Source organism: Megascapheus bottae, chromosome 10 (genome assembly GCF_031878675.1).
Source record: "Megascapheus bottae isolate mThoBot1 chromosome 10, mThoBot2.hap1, whole genome shotgun sequence".
In the NCBI taxonomy this organism is placed as follows: domain Eukaryota; kingdom Metazoa; phylum Chordata; class Mammalia; order Rodentia; family Geomyidae; genus Megascapheus; species Megascapheus bottae.
Window position 1 is genome coordinate 41,364,343 of NC_143518.1, and position 27,948 is coordinate 41,392,290.

Here is a 27,948-nt window from a genome sequence, read left to right on the forward strand (position 1 = left end):
GGGCTTTTGCTCAGGTCCTGAGCACTGTCCTTGGGTTTTCTCAAGGCTAGAACCACTTGAGCCATCCACTGCTTCCACCTTTTTCTATGTATGTGGTACTGAGGAATCGAATCTGGGTCTTTATGCATGCTAGGCAAGCATTCTACTACTAGGCCAAACTCCTGGGCCCCTTTTTAAAGTTTTGAACAGAGGACTTCTTGAAGCTTTTGTTGACCTAGCAGTCTCTGAAGTAGAGAAAAAGAGAAGGATGTGCCAAGCATAGAGATACTAAGAAAGAGTTGTTTATATAGGATGATGGCAGCTAGCATATGAGTTTCTAAACAGACCTAAAAGGTAGCGGTCCCAGTTGAATTAAGGTGGCCCTCTGAGGAGAGTGCCCTACAAAGGTGTGTCTGGGAATGATTAAAGCTTCCTTCTTATTATTCCTATGCAACACATAGTTTCAAGTAGAGACAGATTCACAGAGGGAGCCACGCTGGTTCTACTGCTCAAAGGAGGACATTGCCTAATTTTAGGAGAGAGCACAGTAAAAGAGTTGTTGCCTTACTACTAAATACCAAGCTCAAACTGAATCAGGAAAATTAAATCCAGGAGTGAACTTTCCTTTTTCCCCCCCCAATTAAAAAAAATATTATGAAAATGATGTGCCAGCTAGTGCGGTGGCTCCAGTAATCCTAGCTACTCAGAAGGCTGAGATCTGAGGATCTCAGTTCAAAGTCTGCAGGGCACTAAAGTCCGAGAGATTCTTATTTCTGATTAACGACTAGAAAACAGGAAGTGGGGGGTCAGGACTTTGGCCTAGTGGTAACGTGCTTGCCTAGCATACACGAAGACCCAGGTTCGATTCCTCGGTACCAAATACGTAGTAAAAAAGCTGGAAGTGGTGCTGAGGCTCAAGTGATCGAACTCTGGCCTTGAGAAAGTCCATGGACAGTGCTCAGGTCCTGAGCTCAAGCCCAGTACTGGCAAAAAAAAAAAAAAAAAAAAAAACAGGAAGTGGGGCTGAGGCTCCAGGGTAGGGTGGTAGCCTTGAGTTGAAGAGCTCAGAAACAGCACCAAGGCCCAGAATTCAAGACCCAGGACCAAACAAAAACAAAAACTATAACAAGCTCGGCTGTAGTCAGCTTATATCTATAATGGTAGCTACTAGTTAGAAAAGCTAACCTAGGCAGGAAAGCTCAAGCATGAGACTCTTCCCCCTCTTCCTGTGTGTGCCCCCCCTTCCTGGGGTTTGAACTCAAGCCCTGGACTCTGTCCATGACTCTCTCTGTACTCAAGGCTAATGCTGTACCACTTGAGCCACAGTGCCATTTCTGGCTTTTTCCTGTTTATATGGTATTGAGGAATCTAACCCAGGGCTTCATGCATGCTAGGCAAGCACTCTACCACTAAGCCATATTTCCAGTCCCCGTGATACTCTCATTTCCAATAAACTACCAGAAAAGCTAGAAGTGGGGCTGTGGCTCAAGTTGTAGAATACTAGCCTTGATCAAAAGAAGCTCTGAGACAGTACCTGGGCCCTGAGTTCAAGCCCCAGGTTCCGCCAATACACATGAAAACAAAAACCCCAGAACTTCTAGATCTACAAGTCTTAACAGGATTTCTTTTTGTCTTCTTTTTTTTTTTTTTTGCCAGTCCTGGGCTTGGGCTCAGGGTTTGAGCACTGTCCTTGGACTTTCTCAAGGCCAACATTCTACCACTTGAGCCTCAGCGCCACTTCTGGCTTTTTGCTATGTATGTGGGGTACCGAGGAATCAAACCCGGGTTTTCATGCATGCTAGGCAAGCACTCTACCACTAGGCCAAATTCCCAGCCCCTCTTTTTGTCTTCTTATAATTCCTCCAATACTTGGAGAATGTGTATGGCAGTGGGTCAGGAGAGAGCTATCATAAATGTTACAGTTGGAGCCAGGCACTGGTAGCTCATGCCTGTAATCATTTGTACTCAGGAGGCTGAGAGCTGAAGATGGTAGTTCAAAGCCAGCTCAGGCACGAAAGTCGAAGAGGCTCTTATCTCCAACCACTAGAAAAGTGGAGCTGTCATTCAAATTGGTAAGAGTGCTAGTCTTGAGCAGAAAAGCTCACGGACAGCACCCAGCCCTGAGTTCAAGCCCCATGACTGAAAAAAAAGTTGAAAGTGGTAAAAGTGAGATAAGAGGTTACATTGTCCAAAAATACATACTCACTAGGCACTGGTAACTCATACCTGTAATCCTAGCTACTCAAGGGACTGAGATCTGAGGATCACAGTTCAAAGCTGGTCAGGAAAGTCCATGAGACTCTTATCTCCAAATAACTACCAGAAAACCAGAAATGGTACTGTGGCTCAAAGTGGTACACTGCTAACTTTGAGCACAAATTGGCTCAGGAACAGTACCCAGACCCTGAGTTCAAGCCCCATAACTGACAGAAAAAGAGACAAAGACAGAGAGACACGGAAACAGAGAGAGATGGAAAAAGGGAGGGAGAGGAAGGAAGGAAGACACTTCACTTGACTTAATGTAACTGTAAGCCCCCCTGTACATCACCTTTATGATAACTATCTATATTATTTTTATTATTTTTGCCAGTACTGGGGCTTAAACTCAGGGCCTGGGCACTGTCCTTGAGATTTTTTTTTTTTTGTTTTGTTTTGTTTTGTTTTGTTTTTGCTTGAACTCAGGGCCTGGGCACTGTCCCTGAGCTCTTCAGCCCAATGCTGGTGCTCTAGCACTTTAAGTCACAACATTACTTTCAGTTTTCTTGTAGTTAATTGGAGATAAGAGTCTTACAGACTTTAGTGCCCTGGCTGGCTTTGAACAATGATCCTCAGATCTCAGCCTCCTGAGTAGCTAGGATTACAGGCGTGAGCCACCAGAGTCTGGTTTTGTACAGCTTTTGAAGGGTCGATGGCAACTTTAGAGCTGTTATAAGCAAAGCCTAGTGTAGTATTTGTTGGCCCTTATGCCCTAGGAGCTTTGAATTTGAGGACAAAAGCTAAGAAAGTATCTGTAATTAGAAAAGTATATCAAGACTAATACTAAGTAAAGATGAGCTTCTTAGGACCTATGTACAGATTTTTTTTTTTTTTTTGGTGGGTCATGGGGCTTGTGGGGCCTGGCCATTGTCCCTGAGCTCTTCAGCTCAAGGCTACTGCCCTACCCTTGAGCCAGGCCCCACTTCCTGTTTTCTAGAGGTTAATTGGAGATAAGAGTCTCAGGTCCTTTTGTGCCCAGACTGGCTTTGAACCTTGATCCTCAGATCTCAGCTTCCTGAGAAGCTGGGATTACAATTACAGGTATGAGCCACCATGCCTGGCTGGATACAGAATTTATATGAGTAGGATATTCAATTTGAAGAGGAAAAGAAAAGGGTTAATGGAGTCATTTGAAGGGAGATACATGATGAGGAAGAAATAGAGTTTACAGAGTTAGACAAGGGAATAAGCAGAATTGCTTCCCAGTGTACCCATGATATCTGTAAGTTCATAGAAACATAAAGTAACATTTGCACATACAAGCTGAAGAGTGAGGTCAAAGTGAGAAACTGATGCAGGAAGAAAAAGAAAAATGGGATTATCAGAAATGGGTGTAGCGAGGGTAAGCTTCCTGGAAGGAGATAACTTTTCCTATGATTTTGAAGGACTCCAGGAAGGCAGAAGGAGGAAATGCCTGGTAAGATTTCATGGCGAAGGGAAGACCTGTGGATGACACCATTAACCAGTATATGTATGTCTCCCTTTCTCCCTCCATCCTGCTATAGCTTGGAAGCTTGAAGTCTGGCTGTAGCCATGGGAGACATGGTAGTGGAGCCTGCCCCCCTGAAGCCAACTTCTGAGCCTACTTCTAGCCCACCAGGGAATAATGGGGGCTCCTTGCTAAGCGTCATCACGGAGGGGGTCGGGGAACTATCAGTGATTGACCCTGAGGTGGCCCAGAAGGCCTGCCAAGAGGTGCTGGAAAAAGTCAAGCTTTTGCACGGAGGTGTGGCCATCTCTAGCAGAGGCACCCCACTGGAGTTGGTCAATGGGGATGGTGTGGACAGTGAGATCCGTTGCCTGGATGATCCGCCTGCCCAGATCAGGGAAGAGGAAGATGAGCTGGAAGCTGCTGTGACCTCAGGAACGGCCAAAGGAGCAAGAAGGCGTCGGCAGAACAACTCAGCCAAACAGTCTTGGCTGCTGAGGCTGTTTGAGTCAAAACTGTTTGACATCTCTATGGCCATTTCATACTTGTATAACTCCAAGGAGCCTGGAGTGCAGGCCTACATTGGCAACCGGCTTTTCTGCTTTCGCAATGAAGATGTGGACTTCTATCTGCCCCAGTTGCTTAACATGTACATCCACATGGATGAGGACGTGGGTGATGCTATTAAGCCCTACATTGTCCACCGTTGTCGCCAGAGCATTAACTTTTCCCTCCAGTGTGCCCTGTTGCTCGGGGCCTATTCTTCAGACATGCACATTTCCACTCAACGACACTCTCGTGGGACCAAGTTACGGAAGCTGATCCTCTCAGATGAGCTAAAGCCAGCTCACCGAAAGAGGGAGCTGCCCTCCTTGAACCCAGCTCCTGACACAGGGCTGTCTCCCTCCAAAAGGACTCACCAGCGCTCTAAATCAGATGCCACTGCCAGCATAAGTCTCAGCAACAACCTGAAACGAACAGCCAGCAACCCTAAGGTGGAAAATGAAGATGAGGTAAAATTTGGGGGAGGGATACAAAGGCAACGTGAGAGGGCTGCATGAAGGCAGGATGTCTTACATAGGGTTATTCTGTCCTTTCTGTCCTTTCCACTGTTTCATTTCACTGATAAAAGCATGGAATAATAGAATGGAAAAAGATCTTAGAATTCATGTATTCCAACTGCCTCATTTTACAGAGGAAGAACAAGAGACCTGGAAGGATAAAGTGACTTGCCTCAGGTCAAAAGCTAATGGAAGACTGATCCTTCTGATTCTGTCCAGTTTTCACTAAACTGCACTGTCATTCCATTAACTACTTGCTGAACTGTGATGGAGAAGGTCTCCACCAAGGCTTAAGACTCAAGACAGCTATCAGGGCAGCAATTGGAGGGAAAAGGGCCTATGGTCTTTGTGTGTGCTGCAGGAGAGGAGATGTTAAATAGAATGTCAGCTTTGTTTTCCTTGTCACTTCTCTTAGTCCCTCTCCTTTTCCCTGAATACTTCTTATTTACATAGAGTAAGGTTCATACCCTATCACCAAAACATCTGCAGAATGTTCTGCCCCCCTGCCTTCATTTGGGAGAAGCACAAAGAGAAGGAAGAAGCAATCTTAGCAGAGTAAATCTAGTGCCTGGTCAAGGATCTAAGCGTGAGGAACAGGACGCCATAGCAGCAGTTGGGGTATCTACTGTTAGATATAGAGCAGAGAGGAAATAAGCATATCTGTAGGTTATAGCTATCCTTTTCAGCACATCTGGACAGACCAGGGAAAATGGCCCAATAGACAGGCAAGTTTGGAGACCGGTGTCCCAGCTAGCGATGTCCTAGTCTTCTCTGATTCCCCATTGTCCAGGCTTCTATCTTGGCTATCAGCCTAACTTAGAAAAGAAGGGAGAAAAAAAATGAGGACTTTGTACTGTTGGAAAATGTATATGGCCATGGTCCTGGTCTCAGCCTCTGTGGGGCACAATCCACCCACGTTTTTGATACAATGGGATTTCTTTCAAGTACAGGGAAGTCATCGTAATCGGGAAAGGAAAAGAAAGAGGGAAGACTACAGGGCCTGCTCTCCCTGGAAAATTTTGAGGATATTTTAGTTTGTTTTTGTCTTTGTTTTGTGGTGGTATTTGGGTTTAAACTCGGGGTCTCATGCTTGTTATATTGCTTGAGCCAGTCGACCAGCCCTCTTTTACTTTTACTGGGTACTTTCCAGATAGTGACTTCTTATGCCTTGTCCCAGATTCAAGCTTCCTATTTGTGTGTTCCTAAGTTAATAGGGATGACAGGTGCACACCACTGAGGGTCCAAATGGAGTCTCAATAACATTTTCCCCAGGCTAGTCTATGCTCCCCTGATCTCCACCTCCCAAGTAGCTATGGTTACAGATTTGAGCTACCTTACCTGACCTAGAAATATGTTTTATTATGATAGTTGAATAGTGGTAAAGCCAAAAGTGGGTTTTTGTTGTTGTTGCCAATCTGGTGACTTGAACTCAGAGCCTAGGCACTGTCCTTGAACTTCTTATGCTCAAGGCTAGCACTTCACCGCCTGAGCCACAGGCTCTTTCTCTTTATGTGGTACTGAGGAATCGAACCAGGGCTTCATGTATGTTAGGCAAGTACTCTACCACTCAGCCACATTCCCAGCCCAAAAGTATTAGCTTTTGTTGAGCACTTACTAGGTGTTAAGAATTATGTCAAGTGCTTTACATGTAATCCTTATAACAGCCTTCAGTGTATCTTACCAAGGAATAAACTGGGACACAGTGAGGTTGATTTCCTCAATGTATCTGAACTGGTGAATATCAGATCAGGACCCAAATCTATAGCTTGTGTTCATGACTATTCAGCTGAGCTGCCTTCGTTATTTCTCAGCATCTACTTGCTCAGATGCCAGCTGTGAGAGGCCACTAGGGAAGAAAGGCCCCAGCTATAGCCATCTATCCTTTCACATCCATGCACAGACAAAGCCCAAGCTGTGTGGGAACCACAATGGGTGGCTCTTTTTCATTTCTGTTTGAGATTAGCAGCTGAATCCAGAGTCCATGAAGAGAGACTGTTGAAGAGCAAGAAAAATCCTCTAGATTCTGGTGGATCTATAATGGCACACAATGTTTTATAGATGTGTTATCTAAGGTTTTAAGATTGACAAAATGAGTGTGAGAGTTGGGGCACAGTGGCTCTCACCTGTAATCCTAGCTACTCAGGAGGCTGAGACCTGAGGATCAAGGTCCAAAGCCAGCCCAGTCACTAAAGATCATGGAGAGACTCTTATCTCCAGTTAATCACTAGAAAACGGGAAGTGGAGCTTGGCTTAAGGGTAGAGCAGTAGCCTTGAGCTGAAGAGCTCAGGGAAGGTGCCCAGGCCCTGAGTTCAAGGCCCATGACCTACAAAAGAAAAGAAAAAGAATGTGAGCAGCTAGAAGTGAGTTCCTTGGTGCCTCTTCTCAGGCTTGGCTTTTTGCTGTGTCCATTTTTTAGTCCTCATCTTAGGTCCAGAAATCCTAAGAAACCTTTAGGCCTTAGAGTTTCTCTTTGCCCTCTGCTGGTCTGGGGTCCCTCCTCTTAACATCTAACTTCTGCTCCAGGATTATGGATGATTCTTAAGAGGCAGGTATTCTGAGTGTATAAAGCTCTAGGGCCAGCCAGGCGCTGGTGTCTCATGCCTGTAATCCTAGCTACTCAGGAGGCTGACATCTGAGGATCACGGTTCAAAGCCAGTCCCAACCCCAGCAGAAAAGTCCATGAGACTTTTTTTTTTGATTGTGGGGCTTGAACTCTGGGGCCTGGGCCTTGTCCCTGAGCTCTTCAGCTCTAGGCTACCACCCTATCTCTGGAACCACAGCACCACTTCCCTGATTTTTCTAGTGGTTAATTGGAGATAAGAGTCTCACATAGACTTTAGTACTTTAGTGCCCGGGCTGGCTTTGAGCTGCCTTTGATCTGAGCCACCTGAGTAGCTAGGATTACAGGCTTGAGCCAACATACCTGGAGTCCATGAGATTCTTATCTCCAATAAATGACCAGAAAAAGTTAGAAGTGGTACTGTAGCTCAAATGGTAGATTGTTAGTCTTGGGCACAAAAAGGTTCAGGGATAGTGCCCAAGTCCTGAATTCAAACCCCAAGACCAGAAAAAAAAAAAAAAAAAAAGCTGAGCCAGCACAGTGGCTCACACCTGTAATCCTAGCTACTCAGGAGCCTGAGATCTGAGGATCAAGGTTTAAAGCCAGCCTGGGCACAAAAGCACCTGAGACTCTTATCTCCCGTTAACTTCTAGAAAATGGGAAGTGGGACTTGGCTCAAGCGTAGGGCGGTAGCCTTGAGCTGAAGAGCTCAGGGCAATGCCCAGACCCAGGGGTAGGGCAGTAGCCTTGAGCTGAAGAGCTCAGGGACAGTGCCCTGGCTGAGTTCTAGCCCCGTGACTCCACCCCTCTCCCCCCCCCAAAAAAAAGCTCTAGAGTGGATTCTCCATCTGGAACACTCTTTCCCAACCCAGCTCCTTATCCAGTAAAGGATGAAGATTGCAAGTCTCTAGGCACAACTGAATTATTTGATGCTGCCAGATTGAGACACCAGAATCCATTATGACTCCTCAGGAAATCTGAGAATAAAAAAGAGACGGAATACAAATATAGCACCAGGCTTCTAAGTATTGGAGTCTTCATTTGGGAGTCTCTCCCAAACCCTTTTGCATTTTGAGGATATCTCTATCAAGGCCTTTGTCCTCTAGATACCAAAGGAACTGGATTTCCTTCCTTTCCTCTTCTTTCTCCCCTGTCATGCAACATTCATTCACCCAGCAGCTGACCTTGTGTGATGTACAAACGCTGTTGAAAAAACAGCAGGGCCAGGAAAGTAGCCTAGTGGTAGAGTGCTTGCCTAGTGGTAGAGTGCCTCGTCTAGCATGCACAAAGCTTGGGTTCTATTCCTTGATACCACAAACACAGAAAAACCTGGAAGTGGCGCTGTGGCTCAGGTGGCAAAGTGCTAGCCTTGAGCAAAGTGTCTTAAGGACAGTGCCTGGGCCCTGAATTCAAGCCCCAGGACTGGCAAAAAAAAAAAAGAAAGAAAATAGAGGATAAAATTCTGTTTCTCCCTATAGTAACTGATAAGGGGATATTAAAACCATGTATCTAGGGGCCGGGAGTTTGGCCTAGTGGTTAAAGTGCTTGCCTAGCATGCATGAAGACCCGGGTTCGATTCCTGGGTACCACATACATAGAAAAAAAAAGCCAGAAGTGGTGCTGAAGCTCAAGTGGTAGAGCTCTAGCCTTGAGAAAATCCAAGGACAGTGCTCAGGCCCTGAGCTCAAGCCCAGGACTGGCAAAAAAAAAAAACATGTATCTAGGGAGGTTAGTTTTTGACTCCTGAAGTTTTCTGCTCAGAAAGTACACATTATAAACACAAAGCATAAAATTTTCTGAAGCCTGAGCAGACTTTCAGGAAAGGAGAGGCTCTAGGTGAGCCCCAATGCTATGCTGTCTGCTTTCCTTTTTGGGTCCTAAGTTTCATCCTGTGCTTCTACCACAGTTTGGAGCTCCTGAGACTCTGGTAGCACAATAGTGAAGAGAGAAGAGCTGCTCTACTTCTCTTCTTGCCTGGAGTCTCCCAACACAACTCTTTTCTGCCTACATTTCGGAGAGGGTTCCATTTTATTATTTTTTTATGAGGAATCTTTGGTATTCCCCCATGATGAGAAGTCTTTAGCACTGATTTCACCCATCTCCCACTATTCTCCTCCAAACCTTTTGTTTCTGTTTTTGGTTTGTTTTTTTCCAGCCACTTTGGGCTCTTTGCTCAGGCAGCCTTCCCTTCCATTTGTAACCAAATGTGACAAATATTTTGGCATAGAATGGGGATGCAGGGAGTGGTTTAGGTTCCACCTCCGTCCTATCCCACATTATGACACTAGATCGATTTTCTCTTTTCAGGAGTGCAACCTTTGTACAGAGAAATCTGCTGCATGTCACACTAGGAGCCCAGGGGGCCTTCCACCCAGATATGGTGTGATGTCAGCTTCTTGGCCTGAGCTTTATTCCCTGCAGCTGACTCAGTATGAGTGACTCAAGATCAGGGAGTAGGAGGAGAGGGGCAGGTCATAGTATACCTCCCTCCCCCCAAGTCTGTTAATGAGCCTACTGAGACCTTTCTGTGAGAGAATGGGCCAGAGCATTGCTCATAGAGCCAGTGTCCTGCCTGCTATTCCTTCCCCAACCCAATCAAGTGTAGAAATTGAACCAAGTTGTCATAGATTCTGGTACCATCACTACCTGCATTGTCTCTCACACTTCTACTGAATTGGAAGAGTTGTTGCATGGGAGTGTTTCCCAGTGCCGCTTTTCCCTGCAAGTGCTCTTCTGCCCAGATTTTCCAAGTAAGAACCCAATTATAGGACCTCCAGCTAGAATAGAACTTAAAACATGAAACTGAATTAAGTTGATACTTGAGATGCTACTTGTAAACTAGAACTCAGTGTCCATGGCTTTCCTGCCCTGGGAGCTTTCAGGACTTTGCCTTCTCAGCACAGGTCCTTTGCTTCTTGCTGTTGATATGTGAGAACTGTCCCTGAACCCTGCCTTTGTAGACCTTGCTGAACATAATCCAAGATGGCCCTGTGCTTTAAGTGCTTTTGCAGAACTACTGAATGAGAGTTCAGCTACCATCCCTGTCCCCAGTTTTGTTCACTGACACCAGTTAAGATATGGGAATGGGGGTGATACTTAGATGATACCCTGGGCTAGGACTAGGCCAGCTAATGCCCAGCTAGTAATCATCTTTCTCCAGTGAATTTAGGTAGAACCTAACTGCCCAATTTAAGGAAGATAAACTTGGAGCCAGGTGCAGTGGCTCACGCCTGTACTCAGCTACCAGGAGGCTGAGATCAGAGGATCAAAGTTCAAAGCCAGCCCAGAATCTCTTATCTCCAATTAACTTCTAGAAATTGGGAAGTGGGGCCAGGCCCAGGCCCAGAGGTAGTGTGGTAGCCTTGAGCTGAAGAGCTCAGGGACAAAACCTAGGCCTAGTTCAAACCCTATGTAACCCACATTAAAAAAAAAAAAAAGACAAACTTGTAATATACTAAATGTCAAGTGAAGTAGTCTGTCAGGAAGCTTTAGAACGTTTGATGGATATGAGATTGATCTAGTATTACTTCTTCCAGCATCCAAACCAGAGCACCCAGCTTCTGTGTCATGGGTCTTAAATGCCCTTCTCAATGGGCTCAAGCTTGGGGTTAGGCGTCCCTGGGTGATCCAGAAACAGATTGGAGAAGAGGTAAATGTATTTGGCAAAGAAAGTTTAGCTCTTCCTGACATTTCCAAAAAGCTGGAGAAACATAGGGTTTCGAGTGTGAGAGTCATGCAGCCTATTGAGTCATCTCCTCTTGGTGATCTTCTTGAAGAAGGGGTTGGTTGAGAGCGTGTGAGTAGGTGTAGAAGAACAGGGAAGCTAGGCAGTGTAGTTACTGCCAAAAGCACCCAACTTTAGGATTTGGTACCCAAAATAAGACTTATTCAGGCCAAGAATAGACAAGAATAAACTGAAAAGCAGAGGCTGCCTTGTCTCTTCAGCCTTTCTGACTCCAGGTCTGAGCTGTCCTTTTAGCATCCCACAAATGTCTAGAATTGGGCAAGTGGGATTTCTGGGTTTATGTGTCTTTCACTAAATTAGTGCCACACAAGAGAAGCATTTATGGTCCAAGTTGGAGCTAAATTCTTTGCCTTTGTCTCTTTCCCTTCCCTCCCTGCCCCCTCTTCCTCCCTTTGCCCTCTGGCCCTTTCCCAGGAGCTCTCCTCCAGCACCGAGAGTATTGATAATTCATTCAGTTCCGTAAGTGGGGCCAGGCTGGGACTGGGTGGCAGGCTCCCCCCATGGCCGCATTTCCTCTCCGTCCCAAGTCTCCTGAGCCTCCAGGCCAAGGCTAGAGTTCAAAGGCCCCTTTAACTCCTGGAAGATCAGCATCTCCCTTTCAGGCCTCCCAGACCTGGAGGTATCCACATGAGCCCAGGCAGACAAGCTCAGTTGATCCTACTCTCAGAGACACTGGCTAGATGTTGTGCTGTTCCATGCCAGCTCCTGGATCTCTGGAACAGACAGCTGGGAAAGAGGTAGAAATCACTCCTGGATTAGAGCCAAGGACTGCTTGGCAGAAGCCCTTTGGGTCTTATTTCTCCCATCCAGAACTCTTCCCCGTGGCTTCTGCCATCTGACCACAAAGTATTTATCCAGTCTTCTAAATGGTAGACCCTGTGCTGGTTGGGGCCAACTCCAAAATCAAACAGAACCTGACCACAACTGGTTTTCCATTTTAACTTTAACCACATTTCTTCCAGGTCTGAGTTCTTTCCTTTTCCCAGTTCACTGTCCAGGTTGTTCTTTAATTCCCCCCATTCTCCTTTCTTATTCCCTCTGGACTAACTCCTGACCCTCTGGACCCACAGTGTCTTGGACCTTATTGCTGGATAAAGACGTGAGAGGAAATGCTGGACCCTCTGGGAGTTTAAATGATTTTTTCCCAATTTTTTTTATTGTTCTATTTTACTTTTCTATTTTATTTGTCTACCTAATCAATTTTCAGTGTTCTGTGCCGCTCCCCTTTCAGTCATGATTGTTATCTCCTCCCATGTGGCAGAGCCTCTCCAGAGGCCTGGGGTCACATTTCCAACATTGTCCTGTAACTTAGGGGTCACATTTCTGACATACTCAGGTAACATGAGGTCCCCATCTCAAATGCTGATTTTATAATATGAGATAGCTATTGGTTGGGGTGGAGAGTCCTTGGGATGATAACTGGTCGCCACCTGAGTGGATGGATTAAGGGCTCAGATATTTCTTTTTCTCTTCTCTCTCACTTGCTCTCGTCATTTCTTTCTATCCTCCTGTGAGGCTTGAACCCAGGGCTTCATTCTTTTCTATTAAGCCCCCAGGATATTTTCAGGGTTCAAAGAAGTCCAATACTACTATATTTCTTTATCCCTCTTCTCTCTAATCCCTTAAACATTCCTAATTCTGACACCCTCTTTGATTACTTTCTCTCAGTCCATCTCTTTCTGTTATGAGAGGCTGTTCCTCTCCTGTACCCTGGCTCTGTCCCTTATAGACAAGTAGATATGATATTGTCCAGTTCTCAAAAGAAGCCCCCCAGTATGAGGAGTTAGGGTAGAAATTCTCCATCAGGAAACTAGGGCACATCAGAAAGGGAGAGCAAAGCCTGGTGAGTGCAATGCTATTCCTGTAAGAGGAGGAAAGACCCTGCTTATTAAGCTCAGAGAAAAATCAGTTGGGCAGTAGAGTAGCTATCATGATAAAAGGTTCCTTGTAGTAGAAGAACTTCTTCATATCTAGCTAAGTCCATCCTTTTCCCCATCCTAAATTCCCAGACTGATGTTGCCTTTTGGGGATGATGTAATGCCCAGCATGAGAAGCAGCCTCACAATAGGAAGCTAATATTGGGAGCCTAGATGCTAAGAGGGGAGAAGATCCAAGGAGGCATCACTAGAGACTGCCTTCAGGGCCATCGAAGACTAAAAACAGGCTTCTGTTTTCTCCATTCACCTATCCCTTCCTCCCTTCCCCTGCTTTTTCTTTTCCCCTGGGCCATTCCCCATTAATGTAGTTTTTCATTCTGTACATGTGCATTGGTTTTATGTGAAGAGAATGTGGGATGGTTGTGGGGTTGCACCTTAAAGTCACTTCTTTGGAAGGGAAATGTAGCTGTGACGCTTCCTTTCCTAGTCTGTGGGCCCTGGCAAAGCCCTTCAACAGGGGTCCAGACCAAGGACCTAGATGAAGAGACAGTCCTGTCTTGAGATGCGTGAAGCAGGACTCCTCTCTGGGACCTGTTGTCCCCTTGCTGTTCAAAAGCCTTGGGACAGTCCTTGAGGAATACAAGTCTAAACAGAAAAGTAGTGCTTATCCCTTCCCCAAGGGATAATAAGCCTACAAAAAAGGAACTTTGTAGTTGTTCTCAATTCAGGCTGAGAGGGACGGGATGTGACTCCTTTCCTAGAGTTCTCCAGATACTGGAGGCCCTGGCTTATGTGGCCAGGAGTCATTGAAGAGGGTGGGCCACCTTTTTCAATTTGTTGTTTTTGTTTTTAACCATCTTTTATTTCATCTTAATCTTCTCCGTAGCCTGTCCGACTGGCTCCTGAGCGAGAATTCATCAAGTCCCTAATGGCAATTGGCAAACGGCTGGCCACCCTCCCCACCAAAGAGCAGAAAACCCAGCGGCTGATCTCGGAGCTCTCCCTGCTCAACCATAAGCTCCCTGCCCGAGTCTGGCTACCCACCGCTGGCTTTGACCACCACGTGGTCCGCGTGCCCCACACACAGGCAGTTGTCCTCAATTCCAAGGACAAGGTAGGTGGATTCTGACTCAAAACTTACCACTGATCTGACTGTTCATCCATGATTGCCAAAGTTTATGTGCCCTACCAACATCTTAGATGCCCTTCAGGGTTCATAGTGGATGTGTCAACCATGACTACTCCCTAGCACTGTTGTGATGCTCAGAGCCCTTCTTCCCTGTTTCTTAGACTTTGCTTTTCTGAGCCTGAAGCCTAATCTTTTCAGCTTCCCTCTTAACTATACCTTAGAAGAATTGTCCTCTACCCTTTCCTTCCTCTCACTTTAGTAATTCTTCCTCAGTTCTTCTGAAACTCTCAAGCTGTCCAGATACAACTAAAATGAGGGTAGAGAAATATTTTATTTTGAAGACCTTTTCTGATCACTGTAAGCAGAGGGAGAAAAGGATGTCTAGCACTGGAGAATATTAGCAGTATGTGCTGATTGGAATGAGTACATCATTCTGATTCTTCTTTCATAGAAAGTATTAAAGATTAGAATCCTCCTTGGGACTATGCCCAATTTTGTCCAATCTTTATGTCCCTAGCAGCTTTTAGGACCCTATCTTTAGGACAGGCCCACAGAAACTTTTGGGCTCCTCTTACAAGTTGTTTGTTTTGCTCAATTGCATCATCAATACACTTTGAAGCCTAGCTGGAAAACTTGTTTTTTATCTCATTGAAATACTTTATTTATTTATTTATTTATTTATTTATTTATTTTTGGTGGATCATGGGGCTTGAACTCAGCTGGGGCGCCCTCATTGAGCTCTTCAACTCAAGGCTACCACCCTATCCCTGGGCCTGGGCATTGTTCCTGAGTTCTTCAGTTCAAGGCTACCACCCTACCCTTGAGCCAAGCCTTATTTCTCATTTTCTAGAGGTTAATTGGAGATAAGAGTCTCAGGTCCTTTTGTGCCATGGCTGGCTTTGAACCTTGATCCTCGGATCTCAGCTTCCTGAGTAGCTAGGATTACAGGTGTGAGCCACTGCACCCAGCTTCTCACTGAAATACTTTATGTAGTGATCACATATGACAAGTTCCTGCCTTAACTATGGTGTTCATGTATGAAGGGACTGATAGGTGAGGCTTGGAGTTAGGAACAGGCAACAGGAAGAACTGTGTTAACAGATTTGAGATTTAGAAGTCAGACATTGGTGGCTCACACCTGTAACACTAGCAACTCAAGATGCTGAGATCTGAGTTCAGAGTTAGCCCAAGCAAGAAAGTCTGTGAGACTCTTATTGCCAACTAACAACTAAATAAACAGAAGTGGAGTTGTGGCTTAAAGTGATAGAGCACTGGCCTTGAGAGAAAGAGTTCAGGGACAGTGCCCAGGCCCCATGATTAATAGACAAAGAAAAAAAGAATGAGAAAGAGAGAGAGAGAGAGAGAGAGGGAGAGGAGAGAGAGAGAGAGAGAGAGAGAGACAGAGAGACAGAGAGACAGAGAGACAGAGAGACAGAGAGACAGAGAAAGGAAAGAAAGAAAGAAAGAAAGAAAGAAAGAAAAAGAAAGAGAAACACAGAGACAGAGAAAAGTGGTGCTAGATGTAAGTTGCAAATACTGTTTTCACCCCCTCCATCAGGCTCCCTACCTGATCTATGTGGAAGTCCTTGAATGTGAAAACTTCGACACTACCAGTGTCCCTGCCCGGATCCCCGAGAACCGAATTCGGAGCACACGATCTGTAGAGAATCTGCCTGAATGTGGAATCACCCATGAGCAGCGGGCTGGCAGCTTCAGCACCGTGCCCAACTATGACAATGATGACGAAGCTTGGTCAGTGGATGACATAGGCGAGCTGCAAGTAGAGGTGAGAGAGCTCCATGGAGGTAATAATACCTCAGCACCTGTTCTTCAGGACACAAGACAGTCTCCTCTGCCGGGTACTAGTGGCTCATGCCTGTAATCCTAACTACTCAGGAGGCTAAGATCTGAGGATCATGGCTCAAAGCCAGCCCAGGCACAGAAGGAAGTCTGTGAGACTCTTATCACCCTGGTGGGGGAGCCCGAATAAGTGGTGTAGGTGTGAGAGGGACAATCTCTGAGCAGCTGATCTAGGTTAGATTCGTGCAGAACTTCTGAAGAAAGAATTCAGGTTAAATGTAAAGAAGAACTTGTAGACCCAGGAGAGTGAGAAATCTCATGAACTATTTATTGAATACTTGCTAAATAAAGCTGATTTAAGCTAGCAAACATTGACAAGCCATGCTTTTTTTCACAAAGTATTTTTGATATTGAACATAGTGGCAAACGTCTGTTATCTCAGCCTGTAGAAGGCTGAGGCAGGAGGATCATGAATTTGAGGCCAATCTGGGCTTCATAGCAAGACCACTCTGTCTCAGAAAATAAATATTGAATAAATTTCTGTGTGCCACACCTGAGTGCTTGTGCTAATGAATAAGGCTTGGCCTCTGTGGAGCCACAGTGCCTGGCTTAGGGCACCTTGAGTAGGGCGGTCACCTTTTGCTAAAGAGCTCAGGAACAGCGCCCAGGCCCAGGAGTAGAGCTGTACCCTTGAGCTGAAGAGCTCAGGGACAGTGCCCAGGCCCAGAGTTCAAGTTCCACAACCAACATTAAAAAAAAAAAAAAAAAAGACTTGGCCTCTGCCAGGCACTCGTAGGTCACACCTGTAATCCTAGCTACTCCAGAGACTGAGATCTGAGGATCGCTGTTCAAAGCCAGCCCAGGCACAAAATTCCTTGACACTCTTATCTCAAATTTAACATCAGAAAACCAGAAATGGTGCTATGGCTTCAATGGCAGAATAGTAGGTTTGAGCCAAAGAGCTCAAGGACCACACAGGGCCCTGAGTTCAAGCCCCACATCTGCCACAAATAACAAAAAATATTTCCTAGAGGAAGTGATCTCTGGTGATATACATGAAGCATGGTAGGAATTAGCTGGACAAATCTTTGGGGCAAAAGACATGTTTACAAAGACTGGAAGATGAGATAGCCTAGCCCCCGATAAAAACTGAAAGAAAACTTGCGGGCTGGGAGTTTAGCCTAGTGGTTAAAGTGCTTGCCTAGCATGCACAAAGACCCGGGTTCAATTCCTTGGTACCACATACATACAAAAAAGCCGGAAGTGGTGCTGAGGCTCAAGTGGTAGAGCTCTAGCCTTGAGAAAGTCCAAGGACAATGCTCAGGCCCTGAGCTCAAGCCCAGGACTGGCAAAAAAAAAAAAGAAAACTTGCATGGCTATGGGAGTGGAGGTGAGAATCAGTGAGTAATGAGACTGGAAAGTTTTGCATGAGTCATATTGTAGGAAAGATTATTAGCTATGGAAACGTGAATTTTATGCTGGGTTATAGGGACAAAGAGCATGGTTTATGCAGTGCCTTAGCTGGTTGCCAGTGGCTCACATCTTATATTCTGGCTACTCAGGAGGCTGAGATCTGATGATCATGGCTGGAAGACATCCTGGGCAGGAAAGTCCTTGAGACTCTTATCTCCAATTACCCAGCAAAAAGCTAGAAGAGCAACACTGCTTCCATGGTAGAGCACCAGCTTTAAGCAAAAAAAGATCAAGGACAGTGCCTAGGCCTTGAGTTCAAGCCCAAGGGCCAACACACACACACGCAGACACACAAATTTCTGTGTTTGAGTTCTTAATTCAGCTAGATAAATTAGACATAGACACTTAAGAAGAAAAATTTCAGAAAATGTATGTATAAGGCAACATGCATTAAGTAACAGTGGAGTAAAGGAAAAAAGTGAGGAGGTAAGATTGGTTTAGATTACTTGAACTTCTCAGAGAAATCTAGTGTAGAAGAATTCTTTTTTTATATATATATATTTTTATTGTAATTAATAGAAGGGTTACATGATATTTGCCAGATAGATGGCGCATTAATTCTCATACATTGATACCCTTTCACATGTCTTGGTCCCCATTTCCCTCCCCCCCACCCCCATAGTATAGAAGAATTCTAAACCTCAGGGGAAAATGCATCCTTAACCTTGGGCGCCTCTCAGGATGAGGCTGAGAATTCAGGTTATAGTCTTTGGCAATGGTCTGCAAACTTTCATGTGCTGTGAATCTTCTAGAGAACTTTTAAAACATTCAGACTTCCACCGGGCACCAGTGGCTCACGCCTGTAATCCTAGCTACTCAGGAGGCTGAGATCTGAGGATCAGTGTTCTAAGCCAGAATGTTCGTGAGATTCTTATCTCCAATTAACCACCGGAAGACCAGAAGTGGTGCTGTGGTTCAAGTGGTAGAGCACCAGCCTAGGTCTGAAGAGCTCAGGGACAGTGCCCAGGCCCAGAGTTCAAGCCTCACAAAAAAAGAAAAAAAAAAATCAGACTTCAAGTTCTCATGCTCAGTCATTCTAATTCAGATGGATGGCAGGGCCTAGAATTCTGTATTTCAGCAAGCTACTCTGTCAATTCTGATACAGGTAGTGCACACTTTGAGAAACACTGCTGTGGGGTCTGTGAGCATGCCCAGGCAGCTCCAGCTGCATGTGGTCAAGAGAGGCTTATTGAGCAGTCTGGAAGGGAGGGGTGAACATGCCATGGCAGTGGCAAGCGGAGTGACAGAGGGAGCTCTGTGCTTAGTACCTCTGACCAGCACTCCCCTACTCTTCCCAGCTCCCCGAAGTGCACACCAACAGCTGTGACAACATCTCCCAATTCTCCGTGGACAGCATCACCAGCCAGGAGAGCAAGGAACCTGTGTTCATTGCAGCAGGGGATATCCGGTATGGCCAGATCACATTGCACCTCCTTTTTTAACCCTTCCTGTGACACTGCTCTGTCCCCTTCCTCTCTGTCTCACCTGCTCTCAGCCTGAATTTCCCTTTTCTCTACTTACTCTGTCCTTGTCCTGAGGCCACAATGAAGACATTGCCTCAGTGTCTTCTGAGGAAGGCTAAGACATTACTGAAACAACTGCAGGAAGGAATGAAATTTTAAGAGGGACTCCAAAGGGTGGGAGTACCCAACAAAGAAATTTAAGCAGTGTTTCTCAAAGTGGGGTGCTGGCACAATAGTAGAGTGCTTGTCTAACATGTGCAAGGCCCTGGGTTTGTTTGCAGCAGCAGGACCACCACCAAAAATAAATAAATAAAGCCAACTAAATAAAAAAGTGAAGTCCCAATGTGATGTGCCTCAGAATCAGGTGGGAAGGAGGCAATTCTGGAATCACACCCATTCTAAATGAATATTTGGGTAGAAAAGAGAGGAGCAAGTACTCTGAATATTTCTTTTATTTATTTGCTGTATTTATATATGTTTTATCAGTAACTGTGTTTAAACTCAGGGTCTCTGGCTCTCTCAGTTTTTTCTTGCTCATGGCTGTGCTTTATCACTTGAGCCAGGCTTCCAGCCTAGGTTTTTTTTTCTAGTCAAATTTCACAGACTTTTCTGCCTGGACTAGTTTCAATCCATGATCCTCGGGGCCTCCTGAGTAGCTTAATTACCAGCATGAGCCACTGGTGCCCAGGTTAGCAAAATGGTGCTATAGATGATGCATCTTTATCAGCGTAGATTCCTATCTATATGCTTAGAGTCTATATGCAAACAATGTCAGCATAGACTGGGCCTGAAGTTCTGCAGTAACTTCTCTCAACAAATGATGTATTTTCTTCCTGCTAGACGGCGCCTTTCAGAACAGCTAGCTCATACCCCCACAGCCTTCAAACGAGACCCAGAAGACCCTTCTGCTGTTGCCCTCAAAGAGCCTTGGCAGGAAAAAGTACGGTGAGTGGGGTTAAGGGGTGGTCTCTAGACTCCCAGAATTCTGAGGTATTTTCAGATATCCACCAGCCTCCAAAAGATCCATCTGACTTCCAGGCATCCTGAGTCATCCATCTTCATCCAGTGATACTTGTTCTCTTCTTTCGTCACAGGCGGATCAGAGAAGGCTCCCCCTATGGCCATCTCCCCAATTGGCGGCTCCTGTCAGTCATTGTCAAGTGCGGGGATGACCTTCGGCAGGAACTGCTGGCCTTCCAGGTGTTGAAGCAATTGCAGGTAAGGAAAGAGAAGGAAAAGGGCCTCAGCCCAACCCTAGCCCACCTGACCTACCACACAGGTTATTCTTTATTTCTTCTTCTGGACAGTACTGAGGTTTAAACTCAAGCCTTGCACTTGACAAGCTTCCAGTCTCCACACATGTTGGGGACCAGCTTCTGCCCAGGTCTCAACTGGCTTTCTCCTAAAAGGAATTTCTTGGGAAGCCATAACAGCTCTATGGCGGCCTCTACTGATGCCATTGTAAATTGCACCTACCTTTTTCTGACCACTGAAGGGCTTTGCCCTTAAAATCAGAACTTCCCAAATGGTCTATGGGTTCCAGTGGGTGCCCTTGTGCAGAGATTGATCTCCTGATTACTCTGAATCACTTGCTCACTTACAAGCAGATTCACCTGTTCGATGTAGTTCTTTAAACTATTTGTTTTTCTTCTTTTTCTCTTGAGAAAGGGTCTTCCTGTATAACCCAGGCTGGCCTAAAACTTGAGATTCTCCTGCCTCAGCCTCCCCAGGGCTGGAGTCTTAGACATGTGGTACTATGCCCAGTTTAAACATGTTCAATGCTGGGTGCAGTGGCTCACGCCTATAATCCTAGCTACACAGGATGCTGAGATCTGAGGATCCAGATTCAAAGCCAGCCCAAGCACTAAAAATCCTAAAAATCTGTAAGACTCTTATCTCTAGTTAACCACCAGAAAACCAGAAGTGGACCTGTGACTCCTGGGGTAGGGCAGTAGCCTTGAACTGAAGAGCTCAGGGACAACACCCAGACCCAGAGTTCAAGTCCTACGACCAAAAAAAAAAAAGAACTTTTTTTTTTTTTTTTTTTTTTTCCAGTCCTGGCCTTGAGTTCACTGTCCTCGGGTTTTCTCAAGGCTAGAGCTCTATCACTTGAGCGTCAGCACCACTTCCAGCTTTTTTCTATGTATGTGGTACTGAGGAATTGAACCCAGGTCTTCATGCATTCTAGGCAAGCATTCTACCACTAGACCAAACTCCCGGCCCCTAAGCATGTTCATTTTCTGGAGAAAATGAACTCTTTTCTGTTTGTTTTTGTTTTTTGGTTCTTTTTTGTTTTTGTTTTTGTTATTTTGCCAGCCTGAGCAATGTCCTTGGATTTTTCTCAAGGCTAGAACTCTACCCCTTGAGCCTCAGTACCACTTCCGGCTTTTTCCAAGTATGTGGTACCAAGGAATTGAACCCGGGTCTTCGTACATGCTAGGCAAGCACTCTACCACTAGGCCAAATTCCTGGCCCCTGTTTTTTTGTTTTTTAATGATCCTTTAGTTTTGATCTCAGAACATCATCTTTCCTAAGTGGTTGCTTTGCCACCCCTTCAGTCCTTTTTTGCTTTAGTTTTTTTTTTTTTTTCTTGGTCGTGGGATTTGGACTCTGGGCCTAGGCACTGTCCTTGGGCTTTCTCAAGGCTAGAGGCCTACCACTTGAGCCACATCACTACTTCCAGCTTTTTCTATATATGTGGTACCCAGGAATTGCATGCTAGGCAAGTACTCTACAACTAGGCCAAACTCCCAGCCCTCCTTTAGTTATTTTTTAGGCAGGGTCTCAAGAGCTTTTGAAACCAAGTGTTTTGGACCCTAGGCCCAGAGTCAGGGCGTCTCCCATTAAGTCTAGCCACTTACTCTCATATGCCAAATAAAGAGACATTATGAGATAGAGACATAAAAGAAAGAGAAATTAATTACATGAGAGCCAGGGAAAGACAACACTTAGTATGTCTTCAATCTGTCTTGGTCTGTGTGTGTGCACACATGTGCACATGCAAATAGTGACCTCAAGTTAAATAGGAAGAATTGGGGCAGGGAATGAAATGGTCAGCATAGTTAAAACAGAACCAAGTTGCAGGTATTTGATTAACCATTAGCTTAGTATTTGTCTCTAGAGTCTGTATCTTTTGGCTGTTTTCTTCAAGATGATTAGAAGATGGCATTGCCTGTTTGAGAGGCAGTTTGCTTTTTATCACAAGATGCTTATTGATGAACCCTGTTTTTCCTGGATCCAAGGGTGAATGTATAGCTCAGGGGAGGATGAGATTTGAAGATCACAGTTCAAAGCCAGCCAGGTCAGACAAGTCTGTGAAACTCTCATATCCAGTTATCCAGCACAAAGCCAAAAGTGGAGGTATGGTTAAAGTGGTAAAGCACCAGCCTTAAGAAAAAAAAAAAAGCCAAGGAAGAGCTCAAGACCTGAGTTGAAGCTCTAAAGCAGCTTTTAGCTTTCATGTAAAGCTGGCCTTTGACCTTGATTCTCCTATCTATATTATCCTTTATAGCTGGGATGACATCCACATCTGCTATCCTCTTGATCTCTACCTCCCAAGTAGCTGGGAACCACTATACCTGGATTTTTTGTTTTACTTGCTTATTTATTCAAAGTCTAGCCATTTGACCTAGATTGACCTCAACTTCAACTATCTTCCTGCCTCTTCCTTCCAGGGGCTAGGAATTTACAGGCATGTCCCACCATATCTGGCTCCTGGTTTTTTGTTTTCTTTTGTTTTAATAATGATAGTCCCAGTCTTCTTTTTTTTAGGACGATATTCTCTGGACTTTCTGCCTGTTATGAAGCCCTTTCTTGAATTTTTCTGCATGAAGTTTCCTGTCTTTGTGAGGCCCTTGTCTATCTTTCAAAGCTTCCTGGCCCCCAGGAGCCCACTCACTTGACAGCCTAGAATCCAAGGGGATGAAGAGAAGGAAAATGGTGAAAGCGGGTCAATCTAGCATTCTCTTCTAGTCTGGAGCAAGGTGAGTCACGGTACTTTTGTGTCTCCTCAGTCCATTTGGGAACAGGAACGAGTGCCCCTGTGGATCAAGCCATACAAGATTCTTGTGATTTCGGCCGACAGTGGCATGATTGAACCAGTGGTCAATGCTGTTTCCATCCACCAAGTGAAGAAACAGTCCCAGCTTTCCTTGCTTGATTACTTCCTACAGGAGCATGGCAGTTACACCACTGAGGCATTCCTCAGTGCCCAGCGCAATTTTGTGCAAAGTTGTGCTGGCTACTGCTTGGTCTGCTACCTGCTGCAAGTCAAAGACAGGTGAGTGACTTCTCCCTTCATCTTCATCATTCTCTGGATCCCTCCTGTCCCTTCATACGTAGTCAATACTTGATGAACAAACTTTTTTTTTTAGGAGACAAATATATTTTTTGTTTGATTTTTTTTTTTTTGCCAGTCCTGGGCTTGAACTCAGGGCCTGAGCACTGTCCTTGGAATTTCTCAAGGCTAGAGCTCTACCACTTGAGCCTCAGCACCACTTCTGGCTTTTTTCTATGTATATGGAACCGAGGAATTGAACTCGGGTCTTCGGGCATGACTAGGCCAAACTCCGGGTCCCTGTTTGATTTTTTTTACTTATTCCTAATTTTTTTCAAGAAATGCACAAAAGAGCCTCGTTTCAGCAAGTCAGAGTATTAGTGCATCTTGACCATGTCACCATTCTGTACTTCTGCCCCATCTTTCCCAATCCCATCCACACCCTCAATTATAGCATGGCTTTATCTGCCCACCCTTCCTTTCTCTGTTTATCACCCCCACTTCCTCTTGCTCCCTACACCCCAACAAAATATGTTTGAGGTTCCTGGTATTCATTTGTTAAACCATTTGCTAACCGTTCATAAGTTATGCCATTGGAATCCTCCCTGAGTATATGTGTATATGTGGATATAACCTGTATAAGTTCTCATGTTTCTAATTTAGATCTCACTTCCACATATGAAAGAAAACATGTATCATTTGCCTCTCTGAGCCTAACTGATTTCACTTTATACATTCCCCCCCCCCCCAAGGGCCATCCATTTCCCTGCAAATGACATAATATTTTTTCTTTAAAAAAAAATGAGGGCTGGGAGTTTGGCCTAGTGGTAAAGTGCTTGCCTAGCATGCACAAAGACCCGGGTTCAATTCCTTGGTACCACATACCTTAAAAAAAAAAAAAAAAAAAAAAAAAGCCAGAAGTGGTGCTGAGGCTCAAGTGGTAGAGCTCTAGCCTTGAGAAAGTCCAAGGACAGTGCTCAGGCCCTGAGCTCAAGCCCAGGACTGGCAAAAAAAAAAAAAAAATCAGCCAGGTGCTGGTGGCTCACATCTGTAATCCTAACTACTTAGGATGCTGAGATCTGAGGATCAAGATTCAAAGTCAGTCCAGTTACGAAAGTCCATGAGACTCTTATCTCTAATTAACCATCAGAAAACCCAGAAGTGACACTGTGGCTCAAGTGGTAGAGCCATAGCCCTGAGCTGAAGAGCTCAGGGAAAGCACCCAAGCCCAGAGTACAAGCCCCACAACCAACAACAAGAAAAACTAGTTGTATAAAGGAGTTGCCATTTAGTAAAACATTGATTTTATGAATCAATGTCACCCCCAATAGATGAGTTAAAAATTCTATTGTGAGCTGGGAGCGGTGGTTCATACCTGTAATCCTAGCTACTCAGGAGGCTGAGATCTTAGGATCAAGGTTCAAAGCCAGCCTGGGCACAATAGGACGTGAGACTTATCTCCCTCCCATTAACCTCTAGAAAACCTCTAGAAAATGGGAAGTGGGGCTTGGCTCAAGGGTAGGGTAGTAGACTTGAGCTGAAGAGCAAAGGGACAATGCCCAGGCTCAGGGGTAGGGTGGTAGCCTTGAGCTGAAGAGCTCAGGGACCGTACCCAAGGCCGAGTTCAAGCTCCATGACCCAATCCTGAGGCTTGAAATCAGGAAATCAGGGCCTGAACACTGTCCAAGGGCTTTCCTCAAGGCTACCACTCTATCACTTGAACCACAGCACCATTTCTGGCTTTCCTATGTATGTTGTACTGAGTAATCAAACCCAGGTCTTCGTGCATGCTAGGCAAGTACTCTACCACTAGGCCAGACTCCTGGCCCCAGATCATAAAGTAGTTCTATGGTTTTTTTTTCATTAATTTATTTTTATTTTTTAATTTTTTACCAGTCCTGGGGCTTGAACAGAGGGCCTGAGCACTATCCTTGGCTTTTTCTCAAGGCTAGAGCTGTATCACTTAAATTGCAGCACAACTTTCAGCTTTTTTCTGTTCTTTCTTTCTTTCTTTTTCTTTTGGGGGGAGTGGGTCATGGAGCTTGAACTCAGCATGGGCGCTACCCATGAGCCAAGCCCCATTTCCCTTTTTCTAGAGGTTAATTGGCGATAAAGAGTTTCAGGTCCTTTTGTGCCTGGGCTAGCTTTGAACCCTGATCCTCAGATCTCAGATCTCCTGAGTAGCTAGGATTACAGGCATGAGCCACGATGCCCAGCTAAGACTGAGAGACTTTTATCGCCAATTCACAAACAAAAAGCCAGAACTGTGGTATGGCTCAGCACCAGTTGAGTGATACCACAAAGATGACTATAAGGAACATTATGAAGATAAAGTTGAAACTCACAGCTATAAGTTTCCTTTCTTTTCATGATTTCCACAACTTTCTGAGTATCTTTTGGTTTGCCCCAGTTGCTATTTCTTTCAGCCTCACAACCTTCATGAGGCAGGCCTCATGCACATGCAGAGGAGACAACTATTGCATGTATATAATTATACCTCCTAGGCTCTGCCCTACCAATAAGGCTTCAGAGGAATGTAACTGCAAGGAGCTGGCTTACAAGCTTTAGATTGACTCTGAAGCATCAGGATTTTGAACCTAGAGCGTAGCATCAGGGTTGAGTGGCTGGAGTCAAAGAAGCTGGCACTAGTAAGGCCTCAAGGGATTTTCTTAGGTGTTTGGAAGATGAAAATCTATCCTTTGGGGAAGAGGAGCCAGGCAACTGAATAAACTCAATAACCATTTTTTTTTTTTTTATTTAGCAGGTTCCCAGGCTTGAATTTTGTGCTTCATGCTCCTGTTTGGCTCACTTGCTTACAACTGGTCCTCTATCACTTAAGCCATGTCTCCAGTTTGGTTTGCTTTTACTGGTTAATTGGAGATGGAATCTTACAGGCTTTTCTATCAGCCTCCTGAGTAGCTATGATTATGTCTTCAGCAACCAACTCAATAATAGGGTTTTGTCTTTTTTTTTTTTTTTTTTTTTGCCAGTCCTGGAGCTTGAACTCTGGGCCTGGGTACTATCACTTTTATTCAAAGTGAGCACTCTACCACTTGAGCCACAGCACCATTTCCAGTTTGTTTGTTTGTTTGTTTTCCCCTTGAGTAGTTTATTGGAGATAATAGTCTCCAGAGGGCTGGTAGCATGACCTAGTGGTAGAGTGCTTGCCTAGCATGCATGAAGGCCTGGATTGGAATCCTTGGTACCACATACACAGAAAGTGTATGTGATGCAAATGGTCAAGGGCTAGCCCCGAGAAAGCTCAAGAATAGTGACAAGGCCCTAAGTTCAAGCTCCAGGACTGGCAAAATAAAAATAAGGGGCCTGGAGTTTAGCCTAGTGGTAGAGTGCTTGCCTTGCATGCACTCAGACCCAGACCCAGGTTTGATTCCGTGGTACCACATACATAGAAAAAAGCCGGAAATGGTGCCGAGGCTCAAGTGGTAGAGCTTTAGCTTTGAGAAAGTCCAAGGACAGTGCTTGAACCCCTGAGCTCAAGCCCAGGACTGGTAAAAAAAAAAAAAATTAAAAAATTAAAAATTAAAAAAAATTAAAAAGTTTAACAGAGTCCTTCCCCAGCTGGCTTTGCCCCCATGTTGGGATCCTTCTCAGATGTCTGTGAGTTGGGTAAAATGGCGACGGAGCTCACAAATAATCCCGGAACACAGACTCCGGAGACCAGACTCTCTGTGCAGATCTAACTTTATTTTAGAAAACATGCTCACTAAATACAGATCGAGTGGTGGCAGTTATTGGGTCTTTCCTGAATTCGACTGTAGGTGTCCTGAGACACGCCCCAGCTCCTGCTTGAGGCGGGAGGGGCTAGGTGCCCTCTGGCTCCAGACTAGTGTCATTTAGTGTCCAGCATGGAGTCATGGAAACACAGGTAGCAAGCAACCTTGGCTCCTATGCCACTAGCTAGGAGTCCCCACACCCCCAGTTTAGGGTTATGTCTTGAGCCAGTAGCACAACAATAACCTTAAAAGCCAGTAAGGTGGCTCCCTCCTGTAATCCTAGCTACTCAGGAGGCTGAGATTTGAGGATCATGGTTCAAAGCCAGCCTGGGCACTAAAAAACATGAGACTCTTATTTTCAATTACTAGAAAAAGATAAGTGGGACTGTGGCTCCAGGGGTAGGGCGGTGGCAGTCTTGGACTGAAGAGCTCAGGGATAGCACCAGGTCCAGAGTTTAAGCCCCATGATGGACAAAAACAAACAAAAAACAAAGCAAGCTGAGTGCTGATGGCTCATACCTGTAATCCTAGCTGCTCCAGAAGCTGAGATCTGAGGATCCCAGTTTGAAGCCAGCCAGTGCAGACAAACTTAAGAGAGACTTATCTCCAATTAAATACCAAAAAGGTAGAAGTGAAGCTATGACTCAAGTGGTAGAGTGTCAGGCTTCTGTCTCTCCTTAGTCTTGGAACCTGGGGCAAAAAAGTTCACTTCTCAGGGGAAGGACTCTGGTGGGCTTTATTCTCCAGCTCCTCCCTTCCAGCTCCAGAAGTTGGCCCTCTAACACAAAGCCTCTATTGACAGTGAGGAGATTGCTATACTGAATAAGCCTGGGCCTCTCTTGCTTAGCAGATTAATTGTTCTTTCCACTAGCCATTCATATGGGAATCAGAAGACCTGGGATTTATCTCCCTTTCACTCTTCTTTCCCTACCATAGGTCTGTAGTACTTAGCTTCTGAGGTTTTTAACATAGTGATCTAAAACTTACTGTTTGAAATCCCTATACTGTTTTACATTTAAACACACTGAGCCTGCTTGCCTCTAACTGTTGCTCCCTTTTGATGGAACTTCATTCTGCAATAGGCTGATAAGAATTACAAATAGAGCAACTGGGAGTTTGGCCTATGGTAGAGTACTTGCCTACCATGCACGAAGACCCAGGTTCC

General features: G+C 45.1%; 1 protein-coding gene across 4 annotated transcripts in view; it reads left to right on the top strand.

Annotated features, from left to right (window-relative positions):
• Positions 1-27,948, top strand: part of Pi4kb (phosphatidylinositol 4-kinase beta) — a 39,388-nt gene that overhangs the window by 7,908 nt on the left and 3,532 nt on the right. For 2 of the 4 annotated variants that reach the window (XM_090341017.1, XM_090341019.1), the window contains exons 2-9: positions 3,741-4,677; positions 11,446-11,490; positions 13,795-14,022; positions 15,596-15,823; positions 18,609-18,718; positions 19,614-19,718; positions 19,868-19,991; positions 22,787-23,052. In XM_090341017.1, the coding sequence (XP_090197143.1) occupies positions 3,769-4,677; positions 11,446-11,490; positions 13,795-14,022; positions 15,596-15,823; positions 18,609-18,718; positions 19,614-19,718; positions 19,868-19,991; positions 22,787-23,052 (2,015 nt within the window). In that variant the 5' untranslated portion in view covers positions 3,741-3,768. The remainder of the gene's footprint in view (positions 1-3,740; positions 4,678-11,445; positions 11,491-13,794; positions 14,023-15,595; positions 15,824-18,608; positions 18,719-19,613; positions 19,719-19,867; positions 19,992-22,786; positions 23,053-27,948) is intronic. The other 2 variants (XM_090341018.1, XM_090341020.1) reach the window with 1 other exon arrangement.